This window comes from Aedes albopictus, chromosome 2, assembly GCF_035046485.1.
Source record: "Aedes albopictus strain Foshan chromosome 2, AalbF5, whole genome shotgun sequence".
NCBI classification, from domain to species: domain Eukaryota; kingdom Metazoa; phylum Arthropoda; class Insecta; order Diptera; family Culicidae; genus Aedes; species Aedes albopictus.
The window spans coordinates 400344171-400359146 of record NC_085137.1 but is presented as its reverse complement, the minus strand read 5'-3'; the positions used below and the strand labels follow the sequence as shown (position 1 = coordinate 400359146).

General features: G+C 47.0%; 2 protein-coding genes across 3 annotated transcripts in view; both read left to right on the top strand.

Moving 5' to 3' along the window:
• The first annotated feature begins 207 nt into the window (after positions 1-207).
• LOC109407993 (WD repeat-containing protein 89) lies at positions 208-9699 on the top strand. Of its 2 annotated transcripts, none has more exons than XM_062853294.1 (5): positions 208-234; positions 292-1228; positions 1295-1397; positions 9040-9295; positions 9564-9699. In XM_062853294.1, the coding sequence occupies exons 1-4, from the start codon at positions 225-227 to the stop codon at positions 9190-9192; spliced, it is 1203 nt and encodes a 400-aa protein (XP_062709278.1). In that variant the 5' UTR covers positions 208-224; the 3' UTR covers positions 9193-9295; positions 9564-9699. The 2 variants fall into 2 exon arrangements, with proteins under 2 accessions (XP_062709278.1, XP_029735119.2); XM_029879259.2 differs by having other exon boundaries at positions 9040-9300; positions 9564-9698.
• Positions 9627-14976, top strand: part of LOC109403652 (calcium and integrin-binding protein 1) — a 25103-nt gene continuing 19753 nt past the window's right edge. The window contains exon 1 of the mRNA XM_019676465.3: positions 9627-9815. Within this exon, the coding sequence (XP_019532010.3) occupies positions 9627-9815 (189 nt within the window). The remainder of the gene's footprint in view (positions 9816-14976) is intronic.

Below are 14976 nucleotides of genomic sequence, written 5' to 3'. Positions count from 1 at the left end.
AATAATGCGCGCGAGCGTGATTCACTTCCTGATCGAGGCCCTTCGGAAACGGTGAACGACGCCGGCGTCGTCAAACAGCTGATTGGCTAGTTGGCTGCGTCCTTACGAGCACGTGCTTCTGTTTATGTTTACTTCGCGGCATAAAAAAAAAACAGCGAGTACCGGCGTTTTCCATAAAAAAAATCGGTGTTTTAGTGACTATTTTTTATTACAAACCGGGCAGAATGTTTGAAGGTAAGTTTTCAAAGTCCAGGATTACAAAAAATACTCACGTTGCTTCTTTATTTGCAGACGATGCCCACAGCTCCGACGAAGAGAATCCCGTCCCAGATTCCGACTCCTGTAAGCCGAAGGAACTGAACCGATTGTTCGAGCAACGCATCGAGCCGAGTTCGGAAACAGCAGCCTCGTTGAAGCGGACATGTGGCCTTCACTTGGCGCTGTCCAACGATAGCCGCAAACTGGCGGTAGGTTTATCCCGGAAGGACCTCCAGCTGTACGACCTGGGTACCAACGGGGATTTGGTGCTGAGTGAAGCTAGCTTTGCCACGTACGAGAGTGCAATCAAAGGTGTTCGATTCTTTGGGACCGATCCCAACTCGCTGATGGTTTGCACCGAGGAAGGAAACGTTAGCTTGTACGATTTGCGTTCCGGAGCTAAGGCGATTCATGTGTTCGACGATACCTCGGAAGGGCCCAAGAAGACCATGACCGCCTTCGACATCAATCAGAATGATCGGGTGTTGTGCGCTTCAACGGAGGTTCAAAAGTGCGGGGACACTTTTCTGCTCTTCTTTGACATCCGGGAGCGTACGTTTCTGGGAAGCTACTGGGAGTGCCACAGCGAGGACATAACCAACGTTAAATTCCACCCGACCAATCCGGACCTGCTGAGCAGTGGGAGCGTAGATGGTCTCATCAATGTGTTCGACATCTCCAAGTCCAACGAAGACGACGCCATGCAGACCTGCTTCAACGTTGAGGACTCTATCGAATCGATCAATTGGCACACGAGTCCAACCGACCAGGATTGGATATCGTGCATCACGACCACGAACAACTTCCACCTGTATGACACCGAAACGCAGGACATGATCGTCGAGTTTGATAGGGCGAAAATTACGGAATCCATGAAGAGGACCTCTTCGATAGACTGCAATGTGATCAACAGCCACAACGATGGGAACGGGGGATTCTTCCTGCTGGCGGGGTCGAACTTTAACAAGGGGTAAGCATATTTGCTAGAGTATAACGAAGATCTCCTGAAAATAATTCCTAAATTTCATTCACACAGGGAATGTCTACGCTCGCTGAAATACGACAACAAGCACTTCCTACCGCATCGGAATTTCCTACATAACAGGCAAATCATTCGGGCCAGCGTGTACAACGAAAAGGTAAGCAATAAGCATTCGTCACTATCATATACATATCTTTATCATTTATCTATTAGTGGGTATTGCACGTTCTTATCAGTTTCAACAACCACTCTGCAGACGGCAGGCACGGTCCTCCGGTGATAATAAATTGGCTATCGACGACATGCTGTCGTTGTTGGTTGTTGGCGTGATAGCCAACCCATCCACTTATCACACATACATTTTTTTATCACTTTTCCGCTAGTATCTACATGTACATATCGTACAAACAATCGAGCTTGTTGAAAATTTACCAGTGCATCACATTTCTGGTATGTAATTTGTTTAACTGAAAGGTGATGGAATTAAAAAAAAAAATCGGTATAGAAGAAAAGGTAGGGGAAAGTTAGGTTTACATGGATTGTCTATCCATCACGGTACAACGGAAAATCAACTTTTTTCCGCTCTGCTCTCAGATTTTAACTTTGCTTGCGACCAGAAACTTATTACATCCGGATCCGACGTTTTAAGCCTCTCCATTTTGGGAATTGCTGTCCCTTATTGGATTTTCCAGCATATGAAAAAAGCTATCCCACAAATGATAAGGAGTAACAAGTGATAAATTTGGAGTGAGTAGTGAGCAGTAGAGAATATAGAGTAAGAAGTGAAAAGTGAGAAATTGCAATAAGCTGTGAGGAATAACCATGAATAAAAAGTGAGAAATATAGGACAGTACGGTGTGCGAGGTGAGCAATGCGGAGTTAAGGGGCTGTCCGTAAACTACGTGGTCATGAGGGGGGGGGGGGGGGGGGTTCGGCCAATGACTATTTTGTATGGACAAATAAAAACTTTTGTATGGACTAATGACCACGCGGGGGGGGGGGGGGGGTTAAAAAGTCCCAAAAAAATGACCACGTGGTTTATGGACAGCCCCTAAGTGTGAAGTTTTAAGTGAGTAGTGAGCTGTGATCAGTTTGGAGTAATTATTGTAGAATTAACTGTCACAACTAGCCAATGAGACAAGCCGTATGAAGCTTGAGATCCTGGGACTGAGCGAAGTCCGTTGGCCGAACTTTGAGGAATACAGTTTGGCGTCGTGTCAAATTCTGCTATACTTTTTCCTACCAAGTGAACAAGTACCTGTGGACCACAGATGATACCTGGAGGAAGACAGAGGAGCGAAGGAACGCCAAAGCCGCGATAGAGCAAGCGAAAACACGAGGAGCCAAAGCCGTAGTCCGTCAGCGCTATTCGGCTCCTCGAGAAGGAAGTGAAACGCTCATGTAGACGGGACAAAAGAGCGTGCGCGGACTCCCTAGCCGACGAAGGCGAGAAAGCCGCAAACACTGGCGTGGCGACATCCGTCTCCTCTACGATGTTTCACGCCGCCTTAGTGGGACTATGATGAATGCTACGATGCTCGTGAAAGACACGTTTGTAGTTACTGACCGACCCGGCTGACCAGTTGAAACGCTGGTTCGAGCACTTTGGAAACCTTTTTCAAGTGTCGGCCCCGCCATCAGCACCTCAGTATGATCCGCCAAGTGTTCGACGCATTACCCCAGCAGGAGATAGAAACATCCGTAGCATAAAATCGACTAGGGCCCCAGGGGTCGATCGCATATCAGCTGAGATGCTCAAAGCTGACCCCGTAGTATCCGCACAACTACTGCATCAATTATTCTGCAGCATATGGGAAACCACGACATTTCCGGCCGACTGGATGCAAGGCGTCTTTGTAAAGGTGCCCAAAAAGGGTGACCTGACTGTATGCGATAATTGGTGGGGCAGCATGTTACTGTGTATCGTTCTCAAAGTCCTCTGCAAAGTGATCCTTAACCGGATACGGGAGAAGATTGACGCAACTCTCCGAAGGCAGCAAGCAGGATTCCGTGCCGGACGACCCTGTGTGGACCATATTGTCACGCTCCGTATCATCCTGGAGCAAATCAATGAATTTCAAGAGTCTCTCTACTTGGTGTTCAGTGATTACGAAAAAACTTTTGACCATCTCAATCACGGAAACATGTGGGAAGCCCTCAGGCGCAAGGGTCTCCCTCACAAAATCATCGGCCTCATTGAAGCATAGTATGTACAGGGCATTTTCGTGCAGAGTACTGCACACCGGTGTTTTGTACGATCCCATCCGGGTTACCCGAGTGAGGCAAGCACTGCCGTGAATCGCATATCAGTCCCATCCTTGCTGGGTTTCCTATGCAAATGGGACAGATATGCGATTCACGGCAGAGCATGTATCCTATCACCGCTACAGTTCCTCATTGCAATCGACAAGATCCTGGCAGGTGCGATTGATCGTGACCCAAATCGTGGGTTGCTGTGGCAGCCCATTGCCCCACCCAAATGACCCAACTGGCTGATGGCGTTGCTCTCTTAGCTCAACGGTGCTCTGATATGCAGAGTAAGTTCGACGATTTTGCCGATTGCTCCTCGGTGGTAGGTCAACAAGACCAAATCGTTGGATGTAAACACAGTCCAGCTTTACACACTCAAAACAGATTCGCGGGCTCGGCAAAATCGCGCACAGCCGTCTGCTCAGCAAAATCTTTATCTGGTATCTCAGCAAAAAGTGACGATTGTTAGCTGATTCTCAGCAAAACGATTGCCGACTATCAGCAATGAACTGTCAAAATTGCCGAGATCCCGGCAAAATGATTGTTTGCTGATTGCTCGGCTGTGCGAATCTCGGCAAAAGTTTGAAAAAATGCTGACATCCCGGCAATCTGAATTAAGTGTGTACGATAGCTGGGCAAGCGATGGAGAATGTTGAAAGCTTTAAATATCTTCGGCATGCTTGACCAGCCGAAACATCCATGTAGGTGGTTTCTTTGAGATGTCCATGCAGAAAATGCCCGTGCCCATGCAGAAAATTTGATGGAAAAAACTTGTGGTGAACTTGGCAGCTAGAACAAATCGAAACGTGGACATTTTTAGGTTTCCTCGACATTCGTAGACATTCGCTCGGTGCAAACGCTTTAACTGCAATGCTTTTTAACTGCAAGTCCGCTAAGTGCAACAATTTTGCAGTTATCGCACCGCTATCTGTCAAAATGAAATGTCAACAGCGATGCGATGTTTTTCGCATGAGCTTTTGTTGCATTGCGATGTTTTCTGAATGCACTTTCGCTGCATTCTGCAGCAACTGACAGCTCTTTGACGTCTGTCAGCTGTTGCAGTTATCGAATTTCATTCGGTAAGTGAAACGTAAACATGTTGCAGTTATCGAACGTCTACTGTATCGTCCTGCTTTCTGGAGATAGCCTTTCGCCCTTGTTTTCGTCACTAATATGACTTTGTAGCAGTTCTCGTCTTCCTTCAACCAGCACACCCATTTCGAATTGAGAGGTTTAACGCTTTCTAGACACGTTGTTAGCTACCACATGCTGTTGAGGGATTCCTGCCCACCGCTCGTATAACCAGTCCTCGCTATATCTTCTTCTATTCTCCATCTTCCGGCAATCTCGTCATTAATGTGGAATATCTGTGTCTGTGAAAAATTAACCAATCCACATTACTGTGTGGTAGTGGTTTGTGTTCAAATTTCCCGTGTTAATCTATCTGTAAGAACTTTGTGAACATCTTTTGTTCTAACGTATATGGATAGGCTTGCAGTTGGTTTCGTGAGACTTTTTTTAGACAACTCAACAAAGTAATCGAAAAACTTACCAGGAAACGTGTGCTCCCGTTTATTAACGCTTGTCCACCGAACTCGCAGCGTTCTGGACACGAAAGGAAGCGCTGATGGATCATCGATTTGAGCCTCAACGTGATGGAAATGGTCATATGCGTCCTCAACTTCGAAAGGTTAAATACGCCCACCTTCCTCCTCTAGTTCGACTGGGAATACACGATACGATAAATTACTACTATCTATGGGGTCTGCGACATTTCGTTCGACTCAGCAGCATAAGGGACATAGATGGTTACGATGATTCATCGGTGTTAGCGTCCCACAGTCTGTGGCCTACACAATCATTGTTCTGATTTTCTTCTTCTTGTAATTCTGAGATTCATAGATCATTCAAAATAAAATTATGTGTAATGTCGATCAGACTAAGGCCGGGGTGGCCTCTGCTGTACATAGTAGCCGTCTCCATTCCACTCGGTCCATGGCTGTTTGTCTCCAGTTCCGCACTCTGTGTAGGGTCCGCAGATCGTCCTCCACTTGGTCGACCCACCTAGCTCGCTACGCTTCACGTCTTCTTGTACCGGTCGGATGACTCTCGAGAACCATTTTAGTCGGGTTGCTATCCGACATCCTAATGACGTGACCCGCCCACCGTAGCCTCCCGTTTTTTGCGGTATGGACGATGGTTGGTTCTCTCAGCAGCTGATGCAGCTCGTGGTTCATTCGCCTTCTTCAAGTCCCGTCTTCCATCTGCACTCCACCGTAGATAGTACGCAACAGTCCAATGTTGCATTTGAACGCGATCAACTTGCGTTCATGTTCAAATTCGGCACGCTGCGATCAAAACGATTTGAACATTGTTCAGTTCAAAATTTGGAACGCGAGCGAGCTCGAAATTGAACGCACCTTGAACAATGAGCAAGAACTGCACCAGTAGGTATAATGCCAACATGCTAACATGGTACCCTGGTACCCGCTAAACTAAAATGGTCATATTTCTGCCATTTTTTCACCAATTCTAGCAATCTTCTTGGGCTGATTGGATTCAGAATCTGACCTTCTGTGAAGGGGAACCGGTCCTGTCACCGTGTGGATTGCGGATAATCCGTATTTCGGTGCAGAATCTTGCCACAATGTCCTAGGTCGTATGGCGCATTTTTCCGTGCAACAACAAGTGTATGCAAATGCGTCACAAAGTCCTAGGAGAGAAGGCTTACAGGATTTGATGATGCATCAAGTGACGCATCCAAGCTTTTACATAAAAGCGCGTTGTCACCCCGGACGTTTCGATCCGCTCCCTTCCCAACCCCACAGTGCAATGTACATATTGCTAATATGGTATTATGTGGTACAGTAAAGGGACATATTTCAAGAAGTCTGATTTCTGTGGAACTCTGGACGACTGGACCGATTCATTAGCTTTACATATTGATAGAATAGTGCATTAGAACATTGGGCCGAATGGGGATCTGAACGGGCGTTCTTGAGCAGTGAAAAGCTCTGACACGCAAGTTCAATGTTTACTGCGTTCACGTTCAAAAAACTGAACGCGTTAAGTTAATTTTTGGCTCGCGTTCAGTTCAAATGCAACACTGCGCAACACCTTCCGTTCGAAAACTGGTACTCTGCACGTAGGGTCCATGCTTCGTGCCCATAGAGGACTACCGGTCTAATCAGCGATTTGTAGATAGTTAACTTCGTGTGACGGCGAACTTTGTTTGATCGTAGAGTTCTGTGGAGTCCAAAGTAAGCTCTATTTCCTGCCACACTGCTGGTATCGTTGTCGGCGGTCACCAGTGAACCCAAGTACACAAATTCTTCAACCGCCTCGATTTCATCACCGTCGATATAAATTCAAGGTGGCGGGCACAATGATTCCTCCCTGGAGCCCTTTGCCATCATGTACTTTGTCTTCGACACATTAATGACTAATCCGATACGCCTGGCTTTACTCTTTAGTCGGATGTACGTTTCCGCCATCGTTTCAAATTTATGAGCAATAATATCAATATCATTAGCGAAACCAGGCAGCTGAACAGACTTCGTGAAAATCGTCCGACTCGTGTTTATCTCCGCTCTCCTTATTACACCCTCTAACGCAATGTTGAACAGCAAGCACGAAAGACCATCACCTTGCCGTATTCCTGTGCGAGATTCGAAGGATTCGAGAGTGTCCCTGATACTCGAACTACGCACATCACTCGATCCATCGTCGCTTTGATCAATCTTATCAGTTTATCCGGCAATCCGTATTCGTGCATAATCTGTCATAGCTGTTCTCGATCGATTGTATCATAAGGTACACCGGGGCAAGTTGAAACGGGTGGGGCAAGATGAAACAGCGGGTTAACCCCAGGCTTGACAGAAACTCCCTCGCGAGAAAATGAGGAAGCGATTTTGGCGATTTTCTGAGGAGTGAAAATAAAACTCAAAAATCACAACGCATATCCTCAACAGCACCGAGCGTGAGCTTGCCGCGCAGCGAGGAGTTCGTCCTACACTCATAATTGCTTGTTGTGTTTCTCACGTCCACTCACACTCAAAAAGCTCTCGCGAGTTCCACTCCCATACAAAGATAGACTCTCGAGGCGAAAATCGCACTCGAAAACCCGAAATAATCATCGGCTCTTTTTTCGTTCCCCTCTTCCTCGCTCAGTTTTTATTGCCTCTCTGTTTGGGGTTCGTTCGCTCCCTCGCGACGAGGCAAAAGCAAAACACCGCTCTAGAGCATGTTGCAAAACTCTTTTGATTTCGAGGAGGATTATCAAGCCTGGTTAACCCTTTATAAGGCCGAGAGAACCAGGCACGGAATCCACTCGTTCTACATTGGAATATAAAGTACATGTGGTGTAATGAACAAAAACGTTTAACGTTTAACAAAAACGTTTAATCGATGGTCGATTTTGTATGAAAAAAATTGGTCTAAATTTCAACTTTTTGTCAACAAAGTTTAAAATGTTATTTTGTGATGCGTTAATCAATCATGCTGATTTTTTGACAGGTTATTGCCCTAATATTCATGAGTTACTTGTGTGGATTTGAACTCGATTGGTCAATTATTTTGGACGTTATGGCAATTTTAGTACATGTCCATTTATTATAGTACATTTTACATGAGTTTCTAATAATAATGAAGCCATCAAGTTGAAATTTTGTCCACAAGTAAAAGGAACATAGGCCTTTCATTCCCCATCATTCGATTGTCAATTCGCTCACCATAACAGAATTTCGAGCTTATAATCCTTCTTGCACTCAAAAATGGATGTTTTTGGAGACATTTTGTTCTAAAAAAGCCCATTCATATTTGTTATGGCTCAAAAAAATCATGAGTGTTCACAAAGGCCTAGTGTGCCCATCAGTTAAAACAGAAGTTGTAAAAATTTCCTAAACGAGCAGAAAAAAATATGTGTATAAGGTGGCAATATAGTTGCCACTGCCTTATAAAGGGTTAACACGATGTTTTCTAATGATAATAAACAGTTTGATCGCCATAACACATAGTTTTTGATTCAAACAATCTTTTAGCGAAGGATAAATTTCCAAATTGTATTGAAATCTATTTCAAAACTTCGTGTTTCATCTTGCCCCACCCGTTTCAACTTGCCCCGGTGTACCTTACGCCGATTTGAAATCGAAGAACAAGTGATGTGTGGGCACCGTGGGCACGCTGTATTCGCGGCATTTCTGCAACACCTGGCGGATGGCGAACATCTGGTCCGTTGTAGCGCGTTCACTCATGAATCCAGCCTGATATTGCCCCACGAACTCTCTTGCAATCTGTAATAGACGGCGGCATAAAATTTGAGAGAGTATCTTGTAGGCAGCGCTCAGTAGTGTGATCGCGCGATAGTTCCCGCAATCCAACTTGTTGCCCCTTTTTTGTAGATGGGACACACGCAAAATAAAATGATACTGGCCCTATTTCATCATCGGTTGGAACTTTCTATCCATTAACCCTGTATTGCTTTAAGTCAAGCATTTTCCACCTGCTAGTTGCATTGATAAGCGAGTTTTAACGCATTTCTCTCTCCTCAGGAACACTGTCTAATCACAACCGGCGAAAGTGGTCTCATCACGGTGTGGCGCTGCGAGGGTTCGACGGATCAACCGCCATCGGAACACGATATCAGCGCTAGCAAAAACTTGAAACAGAAGTTGCACATTAGTCATCGTTCGAAACCCTATTGAGCTTCCCGGTATTAATGGAACCCGCATAACCGTAAAAGTGCATCGGGTATTTATCAACGTTCTAAAGTAATGACTGTAATCGGCACTCGGTTGGTTCAAGTAGGTAAGGTATGTTTCAATTGTGTCGGTCGAAGTATATCGAGTTGGTTTCCAAATTCTACCGCGTCGTCATACATTCGAAAGAAACTCTCCTTGTAGTCAATGAATTGAATGATAAGAGACGAGTGCACACTATCTGCGACCACCGCAGACATCGCGGGCGCTTCGCAAAAACTTGAAGTTGTCTCATCGCATTCTATTGGTGCCGGTGGTGGCGGGTATACATACCTCCTAATTGACTTTCATAGCCGTTAATCAATATCGTTTATTAGTTTTCGTCAATCCGCATTCGGAGTGCTTGTTTCACATTATTGTTCAGTGTCATCCGAGACGACATGGGTAGTGGCGAAAGTTTGCTGAGCGCCGAACAGCTGGACGAGTATGCCGAGTTGACCTATCTCACCCGGTGGGAGGTGCTGCTGATTTTGAAAAAGTTGCAAGTTCTGGCGCCGGATGGGTTGGCGCGAGATTTGCATATGAGGTTTTCCTGCCGCAAGATAATGGATGTATTCCCGCAGTTGAAGGTAAGATATGGTTTTGTTAACTTGGCGACTTACGAAGCTCTACAAATTGTTCTAGAGTTCGGATACAGCGATTGTTTAGTAACTTACGTAAACTGGATTTCAAATTATGTTTCGAACATGACAAACTGCTCTTGTTGATGGCACATATAGCCGAAGCAGTAAGCGCACGGGCATTCAGCATGACCATGCTGAGTGTGCCGGATTCGATTCCCGGTTGGTTCAGAAACTTCTTGTTTTTCTTAATGGAAATTTCATTGGCTTTCTTGGGCACACCTTTGTACCTGGCACACGACAAACACATATAAAGCTATCATTGGCAGAGGAAGCTCTCACTATGGAAGATCTCCTAATAGAACACTAAGCTGAAAATCAGGGCCCGTCGTCGAGCAGCTTTACAAATTCATTTACTTTGGGTGAAAGACGACGGAAGATGATCTGGGATAGCACCTTATAGGCGGTATTCGGAAGTGTGAATGCTCGGAAGTTCTCACGCTCCAACTAGTTACCTATCTTGTAGATGGGGTAATAACTCCTTCCTTCCACTTCTTCGGTAGATGCTCGGTTTTTCAGAGCCGAACTATTAGCGCCTAGCGGGTGCAAGCAGATGGACGACTTTCCTAGGCCCATTATTGTTCTTGAGCTGCTGGATAGCATTCTTAACCTCCTTCAACATGGCAGTTGGCTCGTGGTTGCTTCCTGCTGCTCTGACGTAATCATTTCACTCGCTGCCTTGGTCCTCCATGTCTGCGCTTCTCGCACCATTCAGGTGTTCATCATAGTGCTGCGTCTACCTTTCGATTACCTCACGTTCAGCCGTCGAGATGGTCTTGTCGTTTCCCTGCACATTTCGGCTCGCGGCACATAGCCTTTGCGGGATGCGTTGAGCTTCTGGTAGAACTTCTGCGTTCCTTGTGAACGGCACTGACCTTCACGGTTCCAGCATATTCGGCCACAAAAGTTTGGCCAGACTTCGAAACCGCCGCAATACGCACCTTGTCAACGGATGTGATTCGTCAAAGTATTTATTTTTTCTGCGCACCATGTGTTCCATTGCACCTGAGTCGTAGAATCTACAGAGTTGTCCACGTCGGCTGAAAGACTTGAGTGAAATCGCTTCATCTGCTCGTTCAGAAACCGCTTCTTCATGTAGTCCATATTAATCGTTAGATCACAGTAACTCATTATTTACCCTAACAATACAACACCAGCCCATAGCAACCTTAGCAATCAGCTTGGTCGGTGGCCTATAAAAGTCGGTCAACAAATGGAAATGGTTCATTTCTTGTTACGCACTTGAAGTTAATAAACGTTCTAATCAAAAAGCCTTAGACATACGTAATGCCTGAAGTTCATAGGCACAATATGTATGGAAAAATGGACAAATTGAGTGGAAAAATTGCGAAAAAAATCCACGTAGTTCTGGTGGGATTTGAACCCACGTCTCCCCAAGTTCGCTAGACAGGGCGCGTTAACCAACTCCGCCACAGAACAAGTAACAATTCTGTGAAGTAGAAAGCCAACCTGAACCCATGCCCATTTCACCCCACGTTATTTCCTCGCAATTCACCATCTCCTTCGGTCCTTAGATGTCCACTTCCAACACTCTCTGAACGTGCCTACGAACAACAGTGAGAGCATGTTATTTTTAGTGTCGAGACTGTTTGCCTATCCACAGCACGTGCTCATCCACAACTTGCGAATGAGACCATCAGTGTGTGTCGGGCGTTCGACTCGGTCGTATGTTCCTCGCACGACCGTTATTGCGATAGAGAGACCGCCGCTCTAATTCAACACGAATGTTGTTGTTTTTCTGTTAGATCATAGTAAGCGTTGAATTATGTATGAATAAAACATCATTAGTTACTTGCACTCTAACTTGACTAGACGTCTCTATCAGGTTATGAGCCCGGGAATGTTTCCATAGAAACGGTCGTTGTTATCGGCCGAAAGTGAAAATTTTTCTCGAAGCAGGAAGAAAGGAAGCGAAGCGATGCCACGGACCCGGCGTTCCGGCGATATTGTGGAGCCCACAGGAAACCAGGCTGCAGGACATGGTGAAAATGTGCACCAGTACGCGCAGATGGGGAGTGCGGCGAGAATCCCAAGCAGCAGCATTTCGCTTCCGGCAGTGCAGAAGCTGAAAGGACGGGAGAATTATGTCACGTGGACCTTTGCGATGCGCATGGTGATGATCCGCGAGGGCACCTGGCGCGCGGTGGATCATCCGGACGATTTTCAAGTGGATCCGGATTTGTCAGACAGGGCGCTGGCAACCATATGTCTCAGCATTGAACCGTACAACTATAGCCTCGTCCAGCGGTCCAAAACAGCGAAGGAAGCCTGGAACAGCTTGAAAACGGCGTTTCAAGATTGCGGGCGGTACCGGAAGATAAGCTTGTTGCGGAAATTGACCAGGCTGGAGTTGGAAGATTGCTCGTCCGTAGAGGAGTACGTCGACGAAATCATGTCAACGAGCCACAAGCTAGAAGAGATTGGGTTCGTGCTGGACGACGAATGGCTGTCGTTAATCCTGCTCATGGGACTACCGAAGCAATACGAGCCAATGATTATGGGGCTCGATGCATCTGGGATCAAGCTCACCGCGGACATGGTCAAATCTAAAATTTTGCAAGACGTCTCCATGGATACAGATTGCAAGTCAAGCGGTACTGTTGGTGCGTTGGCCACCCGTTCGAAGAAGGTGCAGAGGAAGAAGGACAAGTCCAACGTGAAATGCTTCAAGTGTGAGAAGCTGGGACATTACGCATCCGAATGTCAAGCGAAACCGAAGTCAAAGCCCGAGAAAGGATTCCACGGAAAGCAAACGGCGTTGTTAGCAAGCAAGAGTTCCAAGCTAGAGGAAGAAGATTGGATTCTGGATTCTGGAGCAGGGCGGCACATGTGTACATCCGAGCGGGCACTGATCGACAAGAGAGATGTCACGGAGAGTATATTCGTAGCGAATGCCACCGAAGTTCCTGTTCCGGCCGTCGGCAGGGTCAAACTGGATGCCGATGTTGAAGGTATGTGTAGCACACTAGATATCGCTGATGTTCTGTTTGTTCCAGACCTGGCGGTCAACTTGCTTTCGGTAAGCCGTATTTGCAACAAAGGATATCGTGTGAGTTTTTCGAAGGACTCTTGCGAGGTTAGCAGCGAATCCACCGGTGAAATCATCGCAACCGGTACCGAGGAGGACGGTTTGTACAAGCTTAAGCAGTATGACCGACCTAAAGCGTGCGTTGCGAAATCCGGCGATAATCTAGAACTGTGGCACAGACGATACGGGCATCTCAACTTGGACAGCGTGAAGCGTTTGCCGTCAATGGTTACTGGAATCGACGTCCGTGGGAAGGATATTCCAGCCTGCGCCCGGTGTGCTGAAGGTAAGCACCACAAACTTCCGTTCAAGTCAATGGGCAACCGATCGAGTGAACTACTGGACCTGGTTCATTCGGATTTATGCGGACCGATGGAGAAGCCATCGATAGGAGGAAGCAAATATTTCGTCACGTTTATAGACGATGCCAGCCGTATGACGCACGTCTATTTTCTGAAGTCCAAAGGAGAAGCTTTTGACGCATTCGTTGAGTTCAAAGCGTACGTCGAGAAACAGACTGGTAGATCCATCAAGCGCTTCCGGACCGACAACGGAACCGAATATGTTGGTAACAAGTTCCAGCAGTTTCTGAAGGCAAGTGGCATCCGCCACGAGACATCAGTAGCCTATAATCCGCAGCAAAACGGGCTCGCGGAGCGGATGAATCGGACGATCGAAGAACGAGCCAGATGTTTGCTGTTCGATTCTGGTCTGGACAAACGATTTTGGGCTGAAGCGACGTCGACGGCGGTGTATTTGATCAACCGATCACCGACGAAGGGGAAGCAAGTTACACCGATTGAAGAATTCACCGGAAGGAAGCCAGATGTTGCAAACCTGCGTGTGTTCGGGTCGAGTGCAATGGCGTATGTCCCAAAAGTGAATCGGAAGAAATGGGATCCGAAATCCAGGTCGTGTGTTCTTGTTGGCTACGCCGACTGCTCCAAAGGCTACAGAGTGTACGACCCAGCGACCAAGCAAGTGTTCGTCAGTCGTGATGTGGTTATCCTGAGTGAAGATCTGAAGCGTGAACATGTCGAGATGAATGAAGATGTGGATCCGACAACAGTGCCATTTCCGGTGGCCGCCTTCGAAGACATCGAAGAAGACTGTGATCCAGTCGTAGTGCAGCAATCCACTGCGCTCCCTCCGCAATTAACTCGGAACGTTTCACAACCTACCACGAGGCGCAGCGCGAGGGAGCGCAAAATACCAGGCAAGTATTCTGACTTTAAGGTGACGTACAGTATCCTTCCTCAGAATCTTGCACTTTCACAGAATCGTCCAGACCTAGCGAGGTCGTCCATCATTGCGCTCCCGTCACACGAAAAGGAAGAAGATGTTGGACCGCAACACGATTCTGGGCACAGTGACTGGGAGCGCCCAGTCCAAGGCAAGTGGAGTAATAATTCGATCTGCAGCGGTATGCTTCCGTCGTCATCTATTCCACAGATTTCCGGGGAGCCGGAGACATTCCAACAGGCGTTGGAACGGCCAGATCGTGACTGCTGGATCGAAGCGATGAAGTCCGAGCATCGATCGTTGTGCGATAACGATACATGGTCCTTGGTCGATCTACCAGCAGGTCGGAAAGCACTCAAGAGCAAGTGGGTGTTCAAGCTGAAGACGAATGCCGACACTTCCACCCGGCGGCATAAGGCTCGACTCGTGATAAAGGGATATTCACAAGTCAAAGGCGTGGACTACGATGCGACTTACTCTCCCGTGGTACGGTATGCGACCGTGCGGTACCTCTTGGCGATGGCAGCCAAGCACAATCTTCAGGTGCACCAAATGGATGCGGTGACTGCTTTCCTGCAGGGCGAGCTGCACGGAGAGGAGATTTATATGGAGCAGCCGGAAGGATTTCGGGACGAACGAGCTCCGACGAAGGTATGCCGTCTCAAGAAGGCACTTTATGGCTTGAAGCAGGCCAGCCGCGTCTGGAACCAGAAGCTGGATGAAAAGCTCAAGGCGATTGGATTCCAGAGATCGATGTACGACTCGTGCGTATATTATCGTTTCGAGGATGGGAAGGTTATCATCATATCCGTTTACGTT

What these genes read in the sequence shown, in the direction of transcription:
- LOC109407993 (XM_062853294.1), top strand. An exon ending in GGGTCGAACTTTAACAAGGG is followed by an intron (nt 1,229 to 1,294) that starts GTAAGCATATTT and finishes TCATTCACACAG; the next exon opens with GGAATGTCTACGCTCGCTGA. An exon ending in CCAGCGTGTACAACGAAAAG is followed by an intron (nt 1,398 to 9,039) that starts GTAAGCAATAAG and finishes CTCTCTCCTCAG; the next exon opens with GAACACTGTCTAATCACAAC.